This window comes from Thamnophis sirtalis, unplaced genomic scaffold, assembly GCF_051295495.1.
Source record: "Thamnophis sirtalis isolate CommonGarterSnake01/CBP01778 unplaced genomic scaffold, rThaSir2_p1.2 scaffold_15, whole genome shotgun sequence".
Classification (NCBI taxonomy): Eukaryota; Metazoa; Chordata; class Lepidosauria; order Squamata; family Natricidae; genus Thamnophis; species Thamnophis sirtalis.
Genome location: NW_028261395.1, coordinates 6,286,453 through 6,300,530, shown reverse-complemented (window position 1 = coordinate 6,300,530; position 14,078 = coordinate 6,286,453). Strand labels below are relative to the sequence as shown.

The 14,078-nt window shown below is 39.2% G+C and overlaps 1 protein-coding gene across 1 annotated transcript in view; it reads right to left on the bottom strand.

Moving 5' to 3' along the window:
- Window positions 1–14,078, bottom strand: part of PRKG1 (protein kinase cGMP-dependent 1) — an 837,202-nt gene that overhangs the window by 462,112 nt on the left and 361,012 nt on the right. Inside the window, exon 3 of the mRNA XM_087702530.1 lies at window positions 13,060–13,173. Coding sequence (XP_087558656.1) covers window positions 13,060–13,173 — 114 coding nt within the window. The remainder of the gene's footprint in view (window positions 1–13,059; window positions 13,174–14,078) is intronic.

The window sequence follows — 14,078 nt, the reverse complement described above, 5'->3', positions numbered from 1 at the left end:
TGATTTGCAGTGTGTAAAAATCCCCACCTGGGAGCTGCCATTGCCCATTAAATTTTTAAAATGTGTTTGTTTTTTTTTCTATCACAATCTCTCATGAAACCCTTATAGCCTTTCACAAAACCTAATAACCGCTCACAAAGCCACAAGTGACAAAGACTGCACTAAACACTCCATATTTTATATTATGCTTTTAGAACTGATTGTAATATGACATAGTATAATTGCTGTTTTCATACCATTGCACTTAGTTTTAAATGCATACTTAAATAGTATTACTACTATTCCTTTTCATTCACAAACATTCCCACTGATTTTCATAAACTCCAGTCTAATTTTAATCCCCATGCTATCACACTCAATATCTTATTAACTATAATTTGTAAATGATCAGCTCAGTGGTTCAACCAATTTTTAAATTCCATCTGTTAATCTGTTCATTCCTTCATATAACTTCTCTTGTTTACTGTAAGCACTTTACTATAGTAAATAAAGTAAGTTCAAAATCTTTACCACTTCAGAGCAGAGTTCTGAAACAGATGTCATGCTGTAAATAAATATATTGTCTTTAATAATACATCAGTTATCAATTTAAAAAAGGGTGTTTTTTTTTTACTTTCCCATAAAATGTATGGCTTTAATGCATGGAAGAGATATGGTCACAGAAAACTGTTTTTGGGAAAGTTTCGTTTTTAAGGTGTGTACTTGTGTGAGAAAATAGTGTAATTGCTGATAATACTTTTAGATATTCATTGAGCATAATAATGCAAGAAGGCCAGACAAAGATAAATATTTAATTGCATAAGAAAATCTAAGGAATTAAAATTAATTTTAATTGGGGAAAATTAGTTCATCACCTCATGTTCAAATAATTTATTTCTAGATTATAATAAACCTAATGCTCTACAGTTGTAGAGCTGGAATAAATGAAAAAGGATATCAGTGTATTTCAGTGGTGGGTTTCAAAAGTTGTTCGAACCTACTCTGTGGGTGTGGCCTCCTTTGTGGGAGTGGCTTGCCACCCATGTGACCGTATATGAAATTATGAATTAGTACTTAGGTTGGGGACTAAAGCACAGGTAGAAAGTGAATGGACCCTTCCATAAAGAATAAAGAGGAGCAAAGTGGGAGGGGAGTTTGCAGAGACAATTAGTTCACTTAATTGGTTTGTGACTCTCAAAAACTACCTGCCAAGTACAGTGTTGCATTTTGAAGATATCGGCCTGGCAGCTCTCCAAGTCAGATAAGGTCTGTGACTGTAAATTCACCTTTGAAAGACTTTGCTGGGTGTGAATGAGAGGAATTCACAGTAACTTAATAAAAAGGGGTTTTGTCGGGACAAGGAGTCTGCTTCGTAGTTTGGGGAAACCTAGGTCGGAACAGATTGTCTTACTTATGCTGAATGTTCCTTCTGGTCATCATAATATGTCACATTCCCTCTCTGGTCTCATAATATCACTCTGAGCATTTCTGACTGCAGTATCCCAGGGTCACACGGTTGTGGTTCGCAATGTTTTTTGTCGGTTTCCAGCATTTGTTTTATGATGTAGCAAAATTCAACTCTGTGATTCATTTAACAACTTCCATAAAAATGGTCATAAAGCCAGATCTAGTCATATGGATGCAGTCACACGAGGGACAGGACTTACAACTGAAATTGTAATCCCAGTTGCGATCAAGGACTACTTGTAACATTTGATCTCAGTTAAAAAAAAATTATGCCATGTGAGAAGCATCAAATCCAAATTCCACTCGATAAACTACTTGTCACCCCTGGAGGCCATCTTTTCGTTGGAACGTCATTTAGTGCCTGGGAAAACAGGAGGAGAATTTTCAAGGAATTGGTGAACAGCAATAGCAATAGCAGTTAGATTTATATACCGCTTCATAGGGCTTTCAGCCCTCTCTAAGCGGTTTACAGAGTCAGCATATCGCCCCCACAGTCTGGGTCCTCATTTTACCCACCTCGGAAGGGTGGAAGGCTGAGTCAACCTTGAGCCGGTGAGATTTGAACCGCCGAACTGCAGCTTAGCCGTCAACTGAAGTGGCTGCAGTACTGCACTCTAACCACTGCGCCACCTCGGCTCTCAGTTAAGTGAAGATATACAGCCAGAACAACATTCTTTTCTCTGAGAGTCAAGGACATTCAGCCTGCACCTCAATGGGAGTAACTGGGGGTTGTCTCCAGTTGGGACAGTGGATTGATTGGATCATGTGACGGACATATGGGCACAGGGGATGGCTCTTTGACTTCATTTTGGGTGGGGAAAACCTGGGAACTTTCAGATTCAGGTTTTTCCAGATGTGCCAATATGACATCTCTAATAAAATGGATCTTTGAGGAATTACTAGGCTTGGAGTCTCCTTTAGTTGAAGGTATGACTTGGAATTACTCTCCTTTCCACTTGTTTATTCTCCCAATACTTTGATCCAAAATAAATTCATGTTGTCCCCTATTAAATTAGAAACCAGTAGAACAGCTGAATAATAAAAGCAAAAAAAAAAAGGAAGCCAGCAAGTTCGAGAAAGTCAACTTCTCCAAAAATAATATACACAAGATGTTGAGAGCCGGACAACTGAGGTAGGAAAAGTAAGAGCCATAATATATGGCTTTTGGGTGAAAGCAAAGTGATGGAAAGGAAGAACGGCATTGTAGAAAAAACATGCACCGCACGGGGGCACAACTGTTCTTTGTGTGCTGAAAAATAAGCACAAAAGATTGGTAAAATATGCCTAAATTCAAAGAGAAAGGTGATAAAAGGTATAATGAAAATAATGAATATAGTGAAAGGTGATAAAAGGCATAATGAAAATAATGAAAAATCAAAATGGATGAATAGGGAAGAGGTTTACAGAAAAACATACTGTGAAGATTTTCAGATCTCAGAAGAGGTTTCCATAGGAGCAACTATTTTATGAACATCTTACAGAGACAGTCGCCTCTCGAACAACTTAATAAGTTGCCTTGACATAAACACTGCTCGCAAATTGAGTTATCTGTTGGGAAATAAGAAATTAAAAACGAAAAGGAATGGAAACGAGTAACTTCAATAAGCGGACTTGACTCACTACCTTTAAGTGGTTTAAGTGGCACAGCAATTTCAGTATGCCTAGAAATACATAATTAAAAAAAAAAAACTAAAATAAATTTTGTATTTCCCACTGATTAAAGCACAGGCATGAAATTGATATTCAGAAATAAATAGCTTAATACATCCATCCTAATCTTTGTGTATAAGTCTAGCTGTATTTGACATGACTAATAGTTACGATGACACTGGGGACTCCTCCTAGTAGGATATCTCTTTGCTGTTAACGAGAAACTAATATTTATCCAAATGATATTTTTTATGCATCATCTACTTCATTCGAATTAGTGACTGGTAATTAAATAATAATAAACGGAGAGCAAGTGTTTAAAAAAAGGCAAAAAAGGAGAGAAACTAATTGCTGAAATTCACAATGATGCTGTTTATCGTGGCACGACAAAACCGCGCTCGACTAAAGCGTGCCTGATTAAACCGCGTCGCTGATGTCATCAGCAGGGCGACAACAGCGAGCGCGGAGAAAAAAGGGCGCTTTAAATAGCGCTTTGAAAGCAAGCCGATTCAAGGTAAGGGTTAGGTTTAGGGTTAGGTTTAGGGTTAGGTTAAGGGTTAGGGTTAGTGTTAGGTTAAGGGTTAGGGTTAGGTTTAGCGTTAGGTTAAGGGTTAGGTTTAGGGTTAGGGTTAGGGATAGGGTTAGATTTAGGATTAGGTTTAGGGGGGTTAGGTTTAGGTTTAGGGGTTAATTTTAGCTTTAGCGTTTACAACGTGCTTTTTTCTCTGTGCTGTTGTCGCACTGTGATGATGTCAGCTACGCGGTTTCATCAAGCGCGCTTTAGTCGAACACGGTTTTGTGGTGGAACCGCTCTTTATATTACGAATAAGCATGCTTTTTTGGCATTCCGTTTATTTGGGTAAGGTAGAAAACAGGGCAAAGGAACAAAATTGTCATATGCCGTTATCTGATCCACCAAAGAAAGACAGAAAGGGAAAGCATGCAAAGCTAACAATAACAAACAAGCATCCATGCTCTGCAGATGTGTCAGCACAGAAGACATGATTTGAAACATCAGTGTGCTTTTTTTCCAAAGTACAGAATGCCAAAAGTAAAAACATTTCTTATGTGTGCAGTGACCTTTAAAAATCAAAGTTCAGTCAATGAATACCTCTGGGGCAAAACTGAGATTGTAAATGTCATTACAATCATGTTTGGGCAATGTTGACCAAACCATGAAGCTATACTACCAATTGTTGTCAACTGACTTAAGAGTTGAGATAAAGACATGCCAAGGTCATGCAATCCAACCCAAGAAAAATTGTATCTCTCAAGTTTAGTTTCACACAGCTTTTCGTTTTTCAGACCTCGTGTTTTGTTCCAATTCTGTACTGTTTTTTTTCAAGACTGACATGAAAAAGTATACTCCTTTCCACTTTTTTTGCAGACTTCTCCTTTGATCATCCCAGTACTTACATATTTATCATATTTATCTTTGGTTAGATTCAAAAGAACGGGGCAATTTCCATTGGGTTCACAATCTTCCCTTTTTAGAGAAAGCTGTAGAAAATATGACCAGTTTGCAGTGCCCAAAGGCCTTGGAAGAAGCAGATTATCTGCACCTTGGTGATTCAGATCTTATTATAATACTGAGCAGGGGTGGGCTGCTATGGGTTCGCCCGGGTTTAGGAGAACCCGTAGCTAACATTATGGCCAGTTCGGATAACCTCCAAATCCCACTCCTGGCTCGCCCCACCCCAACCCTCCCCTCCCATGAGTCTCCATGCAGCCCATTTTGGATGAGAGGTAAGTGCAGGCCCGGTGTGGAAGCTCAGGAAGGGGGGAAAACAGGCTTCCCAGAATTTTCAGAAGGCCAGAAATGGGCCCTTTTCCAGCCTCCGGAAGGTCTCTAGAGCCTAGGGGAAGCAGTTTTTGCCACACAGAGCCTCGAGGAAAACCTCCAGAGCCTAGGGAAGGCGAAAACACCTCCCCCCGCCTTGTTGCAGGAGGCCGACTAAGCCACCCCCACCATGGCCACGCCTACCCAGCAACCAGGCAGAGAACCCGTTGCCGAAAACCCCTGATACTGAGATAGGGTTGACCTATATATCAGGAAACTTTGGCAGTACTGAGATGGAGGCATATGTGATGGTGATGTAGGTATGATCTTAGGAGACAAAAAGAAGAGCTACTGACTAGATAACTGTTGTGACTCAGCAGAAGTTTGCTGTGAGTTGAGTCGGGATGCAGGAATAACAATGCAGCTGGGTCTCATTAGTGTGGTCTTATGGAGATAAAAGGACTGACGGTGCCACGCCCTGGTTGCAGAAGTCAACGTACATCGTTCATTCGTGGTTCATCGTTCATCGGTCGTGGTTTGTTTGTGAGAGGCACTTGGATAAGTGATTTGCTTTCTGTAACCCTGATTCAAAGAGACACTTGGAGAAGTGATTTGCTTTCTTTCTGTACACCTGGTTTGGCCGTAAGAGATCTTTGTTTTTGCATTCTGTTATCTTCTTGCCCAAGACTTTATTTATGTTTAATTTTGGGCTCGCAGCCAGCAGAAGCCAGGACTGATAAAGTTATTTCCTTTTAAGTCTGTCTGCCTGTCGTCTTTGAACGAGTGGAGGAGGGGGGTCAGAACAGATAACTATCAGATTAGAGGTAGCTCAGTCCACAGAAAGAATGGAGTCATGGCGGATATAGTCAAAAATGAGATAAATGGGGGGAAGGGGTTGCCTAAAGGCCAATGAGGCTGGTGTGAGTCCTCTGGGGTTTTGGGAACCCACCAAAATTTTAGGCAAAGCTACTAGATGTAACAGCTTATAGGAAACTTCTTAATGAACAAAACTGAACATATTTCTTAATATGTGTATTCACATATTTCTGTCTGGTCTACTAGCAAGACTGAGAAAACTCAGAAGAGTACTCTTAAATACTCAAAACTCCTCGTTCTTACTGGACACTATTTAAAGATTTAGAACCCATAACAATCCTTTTTGGAGTGCTAATTTCAAATTTAGATTATCTCCTTTTTTTGTTCTCTTTTTCTCTTTTTACCACCTTATTCCCTACAATAGATCTGTTACTACATTTTATAAACCAAAGGTTTATCGGAAATTATACAGACTGTAAGATTTCTATCATTCCACAATTAATTTAGAGTTCAGAATTAATGAGTTTTAACGTGTTCAAAATGTGCTTAGCTATTTCAATTACAGTTTGAGATCCCATCTTCCTAATTTAGAAATAAAGGGCTTGTCAACGTTCCAAATCTCACCCAGAATTAAATCAGAGTTCAAGGCATAGCTTCCATCAAAGTTCCAATTTAATAAGAGAGACATGTTGGTACAATCTGTGGGAACCCAAATCTGAAAACTTCCTGGGTTTCCACCCAGTTGAAAGTTCATGATCTTGTCATGAACACAAGTTCATCACATGGTCCAATCTTCCTCTGCCACGTTGGCAGTTCCACCCATCTAGTTCCAGTCAGAGACACAGAATTACCTTGATTTCTAGAAAGGATTTTTTTTTATTTTGAAAATAAACACATTCTACTCCTTATTATTCCCCTCTCCCAATTCCCCACTAATGAACAGCATAGTAAAGAAAGAGAGAGAGTGTGGCAGGCCAAAGATCCTAAAAGGAATATAACTGCAGGCTTGACAGGGCTCCTATCAGGAGACCCTAGAGAAACTTTGAAGAACTAGCATTGCAATCTTTTACAGCCAACTAATATTTTTGACATATCTCCAAATTATATAATATCAGAGAACAAACACATCGACCTCTTATTTGTCTGAAAATGGCTTTGGAAATTTTTTTTCCAAAAAGAAATTAAGAATTAAAAGTAGGATAATATGTAGATATGTAAACTAGGGTCATCATCCTTAGCACAAATAAAAGAGAAATATCTTATACTATTTCAGTTAGTACAGGCAGTAGCAATAGCAATAGCAGTTAGACTTATATACCTCTTCATAGGGCTTTCAGCCCTCTCTAAGCAGTTTACAGAGTCAGCATATTGCCCCCAACAAGTAGACAACTGAAGATGGTAGACAACTGAGATGAGAAAGGTTTACAAGCTTTCCTAGATTGTAATCCGATATACAACCAAGATAATTAATTTTGTGAAACTTACTTCAACTGGGTATTAAATAGCAATAGCAATAGCAGTTAGACTTATATACCGCTTCATAGGGCTTTCAGCCCTCTCTAAGCGGTTTACAGAGTCAGCATATTGCCCCCAACAACAATCCGGGTCCTCATTTTACCCACCTCGGAAGGATGGAAGGCTGAGTCAACCCTGAGCCGGTGAGATTTGAACAGCCGAACTGCAGAACTGCAGTCAGCTGAAATAGCCTGCAGTGCTGCATTTAACCACTGCGCCACCTCGGCAGTCCTTGACTTATGACTACAACGGGCCCAAAATTTCCATTGCTAAGCAAGGCAGTTGTTAATTGAGTTTTGCTCCATTCCATGATCTATTTTTACCACAGTGGTTAAGCAACTAGTTTAGTTTTAGTTTTATTGACATTTATAGGCCGCCCTTTTCCCTGAGGGGACTCAGGGCGGCTTACAATCAATGGGAAGGGAGACTCATTGCAATTGTTAAGTTAATCATGTAGTCATTAAGTGAATCTGGCTTCCTCCATTGTTATTGTTTGTCGGAGCCAACTGTGACGGTTACAAATGGTGATCACATGACCCAGGACAGTGCAATTGTCTTCCAGTTGCCAAGCATCCAAATTTTGATCACATGGGCATAGGGATGCTGCAATGGCCATTGTGTGAAAAACAGCCATAAGTCACTTTTTTCCCAGTGCTGTTGTAACTTTGAACAGTCATTAAATGAATGGTCGTAAGTTGAGGACTACGTGTATATAACTCCTTATAAAATAGCATTCAAGGGACACGGTGGTTCAGTGGCTAAGGTGCTGAGCTTGCCCATCAGAAAGGTCGGCAGTTTGACAGTTTGATACATCCTATCATAACCAAGATCCCAATTCAGTTTTGAATAAATCTCGGAACTTAATACAATGCTTTAAATTTGTAAACTACTATGACAGTGGCAAGAGATAGTGGCAAGAGACTGGAATAAATTTTAAATTCATACATTCAGAATGGATATACTCCTTTCTTTCTGTTTTTATCCTACCTGTCAATGACTACTTCAGCTTCAAGCGCAATAATACACCGGCAAACAATGGATGCAAACTCAAGGTAAACCGCTCCAAACTTGATTGTAGAAAATATGACTTCAGCAACAGAGTGGCCAATGCCTGGAATGCACTACCTGACTCTGTTGTTATATCCTCAAATTCCCATAACTTCAACCTTAAAATGTCTAGCGTGGATCTCACCCCTTTCCTAAGAGGTCTGTAATGGGGCATGCATAAGCGCACCAGAGTGCCTACCATCCATGTCCTATTGTCCCCATTTATTCGTACCCATTTCCTGTGTTCATGTCCATGTTTATACTTATACCTGTTATCTCGTACATGTTAAACAAAATAAATAGATATATAGATATCTATTTAGAGTTACAACCCCCGGTATGCCCAAATATGGGAGGAAGTTCATTACTTCCATTCCAGATCTATACTAGTCTCCCTTTATTTATTTATCAGCACAAATACAACACATATGTAAAAGGCAACAGTAAAAATATTGGGTTTCTGTCTGGATGGTCTCTTGTGACGAGCCGATGGACAGAGAATGGAAGTAATGAACTTCCTCCCATATTTGGGCATACCGGGTGTTGTAACTCTAAATAGATACCTTTCACCCTGGCTTAGCTGATAAGGAGTCAAACTCTGTGGCTTAGTGGTTAACACATCTGCCTAAGATGCGATACAGCACAGGTTTGAATCCCAGTAAGGGTATGACTAGCTGATGAGAGCTAAATAGCTTGAAATAGATCTATACTAGTCTCCCTTTATTTATTTATCAGCACAAATACAACATAGATAGATAGATAGATAGATAGATAGATAGATAGATAGGTAGGTAGGTAGGTAGGTAGGTAGGTAGGTAGGTAGGTAGGTAGGTAGGTAGGTAGGTAGGTAGGTAGGTAGGTAGGTAGATAGATAGATAGATAGATAGATAGATAGATAGATAGATAGATAGATAGATAGATAGATAGATAGATAGATAGATAGATAGATAGATAAGGGGGAGGAAAGCTTATATAAACTGCTTCAATTTGAGCATTTTAATTTAGTAGAAGCTACTTTAGAAATTTCTTGGTTGATTTGTTGTAAATAAATAGAATGTTGAAAACAAAAACAGAAGTAAAATACCAGTTTTTAAAAGGTGTATTGATTAAACAATGAACAAGACGCAGATTACTTCTCTTTTCCTAGATGCTAAAGGACTCTCTCTTCAAAGAAATGAAACTTCCTTTTCTTCTGAAAATTGACAGGAGGGAGTACTGAAATAGCATCCCCTGGGAGACCCATATGTCTTACACCCCAATGATGTTCAAAAGGCATTGTAAACTTGGCTGATTCCTGATCTTGTAGAATTTTATTCAGTTAAGTATCTTCTGTCTCCAGATGCATATGAGGTTTGTTCTCATAGTTTTATTGCTTTGAATCTTGTAAATCACACAGAATTTTATAAAGTTTGGTGGCCCGTAATAGAATAAATCTATCTTATCATGGTGAATTATTTAGAGGCAGTTTATTTGAAGGATTACAAGTATATATGTACTTTAAATGCACTTTCTTGGGTCTTAAGATCAGTCATGGAGACAATGAATATGGGCCATTTTCAAGATGGATCAGTCGCTAATATAGAATTTTCAAGAAATATTTACTCAGATATATAAATTTAACTCCATCAATTTTGGGGCTTAAAGGGGCTTTTGAAACTCATTTAGTTTGAACTACTGAGATGATAATTTCTGAGTTTTTGTTGGTGCCACTAGGAATAGAGTTTTCTTGTTTAAAGTCTTTTTTTCTTACTTGCATACTTTAGGATTATGATATGTTTTCATGATTTCTGAACTGCAGGCCCAGGGGTGGGTTTCAACCGGTTCGCGGCGGTCCCTGCGAACCGGTTGGTCGCCAAACCCGGAAGTAAGTAGCTTCCGGGAACGGCGAAGAGCGCGCCCGCCCGCCCGCAGTCCTTACCCGGTTTTGACAACTTCTGCGCTTTCACGCATGCACAGGACGCATACAGAGCCTGCACGATCGTCCAGGAGCAGCTGGAGCGTCACGCAGATGCTAGTACGCATGCGTGCACCGCGCGCGTGCACGAGGACGCCGCCGGCCCTGTTCCAACCGAACCGGTTGGAACGGGGCGAGAAACCCACCCCTGTGCAGGCCCCAACCTCCAACTGAAAAAGAATTAGTTCTTCCCAAATTCTGTAAGATTAAAACAAGAGTTTAACTAGGTAAGGCTTAATTAAGCATTAAGGAGGGAAAGGGCTCCATCAGAAGTAATGCTCTTTTCAAGTACTGTATATTCAAGTTTTCTTTTACAAAGCAAACACTTCACATTATCCTTATTTTTTATACCATTACCAGTCTTCCTAACATCTGTCTTTCCAGAGTGCCAGCAAGTAAATTGAATTATCATGCAGACAGAAGTACAAGCAGATGTTCCAATCAGAGCTTCAGAAGTAACAGTAATAATTGAAATTTATTAGTCAATAATGCTTCTTAAATAGCACTTGGTACTTCAAAGAAGCCGAGTGTCTTCATCTGGATCTTGCTGAAAAGCCTCCAAGTGCTAACTAAGTGACCTTCCCTGTCAAAGCACTTTGGAAAGGAAATAAAACTAATTATAATCATGACTACCATACACTTATTTATGCATTAATGAGCAAGAGAAATTACGCTGAAGTCACTTGTTAACATTCCAAACCATATTACGCACAAAGGCACTGCTTATAGTAGAAGACAGATAATGGTCAAGGGTTTAAAATCCCCATGAGGCAGGCAGCGGGGAAGTTTACAAAATAAATAGCAATAGCAATAGCAGTTAGACTTGTATACCGCTTCATAGGGCTTTCAGCCCTCTCTAAGCGGTTTACAGAGTCAGCATATCGCCCCCAACAATCTAGGTCCTCATTTTACCCACCTCGGAAGGATGGAAGGCTGAGTCAACCGTGAGCCGGTGATATTTGAACCGCTGAACTGCTGAACTAGCAGTCAGCTGAAGTGGCCTGCAGTATTGCACTCTACGCACTGCGCCACGTCGGCTCTTGGCCTATTTTCATTCCAGAATTTGTTATTTCAAGAAAAATACAGGTAGTTCTCAACTTACGACCACAATTGAGCCTAAAATTTGTGTTACTAAGTGAAACATTGGTTAAGTGAGTTTTGCCCCATTTTAGAACCTGCCTTGTCACAGTTGTTAAGTGAATCTCTGCAGTTGTTAAATTAGTAACTTGGTTGTTAAATGAATCTGGCTTCTTTACTTGTCAAAAGCTTGCAAAGACAGGACATTGCAACCATCATAAATATGAACCAGTTGCCAAGCATTTGAATTTTGATCATATGACCAAGGGGGCGCTACTATGATCATAGGTTTGAAAAATGGTTGTATGTTATTTTTTTCCAGTGCTGTTGTAACTTTGAACAGTCACTGTTGTGACTCAGCAGAAGTTTGCTGTGAGTTGAGTCGGGATGCAGGATTAACAATGCAGCTGGGGCTCGTTAGTTTGGTCTTCTGGAGATAAAAGGACGGATGGTGCCACGCCCTGGTGGCAGAAGTCAACATTCATCATTCATCGGTTGTGGTTTGTTTGTGAGAGACACTTGGATAAGTGATTTGCTTTCTGTAACCCTGATTCAAAGAGACACTTGGAGAAGTGATTTGCTTTGTAAGAGATCTTTGTTTTTGCATTCTGTTATCTTCTTGCCAGAGACTTTATTTATGTTTATTTTTGGGCTCACAGCCAGTCTGAGCCAAGGACTGATAAAGTTATTTCCTTTTAAGTCTGTCTGCCTGTCATCTGTTAACGAGCGACGAAGGGGGGACAGAACAGATTGACTTCTGCCACCAGGGTGTGGCACCATCCATCCTTTTATCTCCAGAAGACGACACTAAGCATTGTTAATCCTGCATCCCGACTCAACTCACAGCAAACTTCTGCTAAGTCACAACAAGTCACTAAATGAACTGTTGTAAGTTAAGGACTACCTGTACTATTTCTGACCTCACCACTTTAATGAGGAAAGAACAGTATGGTTTTAAAATGATGCACAGGACATCAACCAAAAGAAAACCAAGCATGAAGGTATTTGGTGTAAGAAATGCTACTTATGGAACAATGACAAACAATAAATGTGAACAGTTGTTAGAAAGATTGTTTGCCCTAAGTACAAGAAAGAGAATGAGTTATTAAAGTGAAGGTGATACAAGAAACGATAAACTAATCAACAATTCCAACTGCACAAGCTTCTTTTTCTACCAGTTCCTTGATTTCATCTACTTCTGTACACCTGTTTTATTTTCTTATTGGTCCTATTTTGGATAGAAAACAACAATATTGGCAGTGGAAGTTTTTGAGACAACAGAAGCATGGAAAATTTATTGGGTGAACTTGAACACAATACAGCTAGTCTAAATTACATTCCATTAAATATTGTTTGAAATGTGATTGGCCTCAAACCTGCTGGCCTTTAAAAAGGCCCTAAAAACTGTTCTCCACTCAAGTGCTAGCCAGTTGTCCCTAAACGAATAGTAATTGTGATTTCCAATATTTTATTTTGCTATGATTTATGTTATCATTTTCCTTTGTATTTGGTGTTTTAAACCTATGCAATCTATTCAGAATCATCTGGCAGCCATTGAATTAATGAACAAATAAATAAATAAGTCTGACCCATAAAGCATTAATTTACACAGCACAATCCTCATATGCTGTTTACAAAATTGAAGAGGGGAAAACCCAACATCTGTATAAAAGTGGACCTCTTGTTTCTTTTTAAAATAGGAACACTGATAAATAACTGGAAGACTTGGATTTGTCATCAATTCTTCAGGATTTAGCATTTCAAATAATCTTACTTTTGACGGTAGCAGTCCGAGTGCAGTTGTAAAGGATAGCCAGTTCTCCAAACACCTTCCCAGGCCCCATAGTGCACAGCTTTACTCCTTCTTTTGTAACCTCAACCTTTCCATCTGTCAAAAAAAAAACAGAGATTAATATCACAAGATTATCAGATTTTCCATATGTTTTTTCTTTATCGTATTCTCTAAATACAAGTAAAGAGACGTCATAAAAGTTAAACATTTCAGTGCTGAAGCACTACTGTATTTAAGAGGTGTACCATAGCCCTTAAAACCTGGCTGTCCCGACAGGCCTGGGGCTAAAGACCTTCACCGTACCCGAATAGTATGAATGTTGTGCTTTTAACGATGTATTGTCCTATATGTAACTTGGTTTGTCCCCCCCTTCCTTTGAACTGTGAGCCGCCCTGAGTCCCCCCAGGGAAAAGGGCGGCATACAAATATTAATAAATACCAAATACCAAATACCATCCATATTACCTGTTTCCCTGAAAATAAGACCTCCCTGGATAATAAGCCCAATCAGGCTTTTGAGCACATGCGCTAAAATAAGCCCTCCCCCTTAAATAAGCCTTCCCCAAAAATATTGCAACACAGCAGCAGCCATGAGGTGACCATGATCGCTGCCTCCAGCACCTCCAAAATAATAAGTCCTCCCCAAAAATAAGGCCAAGTGCTTATTTCGGGGCTCAAAAGAAAATAAGGCCCTGTCTTATTTTCGGGGAAACACAGTATGGCATTTGAAATGGCATAATCATAGACTGGACACCTTTTGGCTGCAAACAGTTGCATTAAGCAGTAGTAAAACATATAACATGTTGTGAGATTGGATAGGAACTATAATATAAAATTTTGAAAGGAATTTTTTACTCATTTTCAAAAAAAATATGAAAAGGGATATTATAAAAGAAGACGTTTTCACTTCCTTTAAACAACTTACATTTTAGGGTATATTTGCATTCCACAATATGTTTGCTTTCTTAACGCAAATATATATATATTTGAAATGATAATTA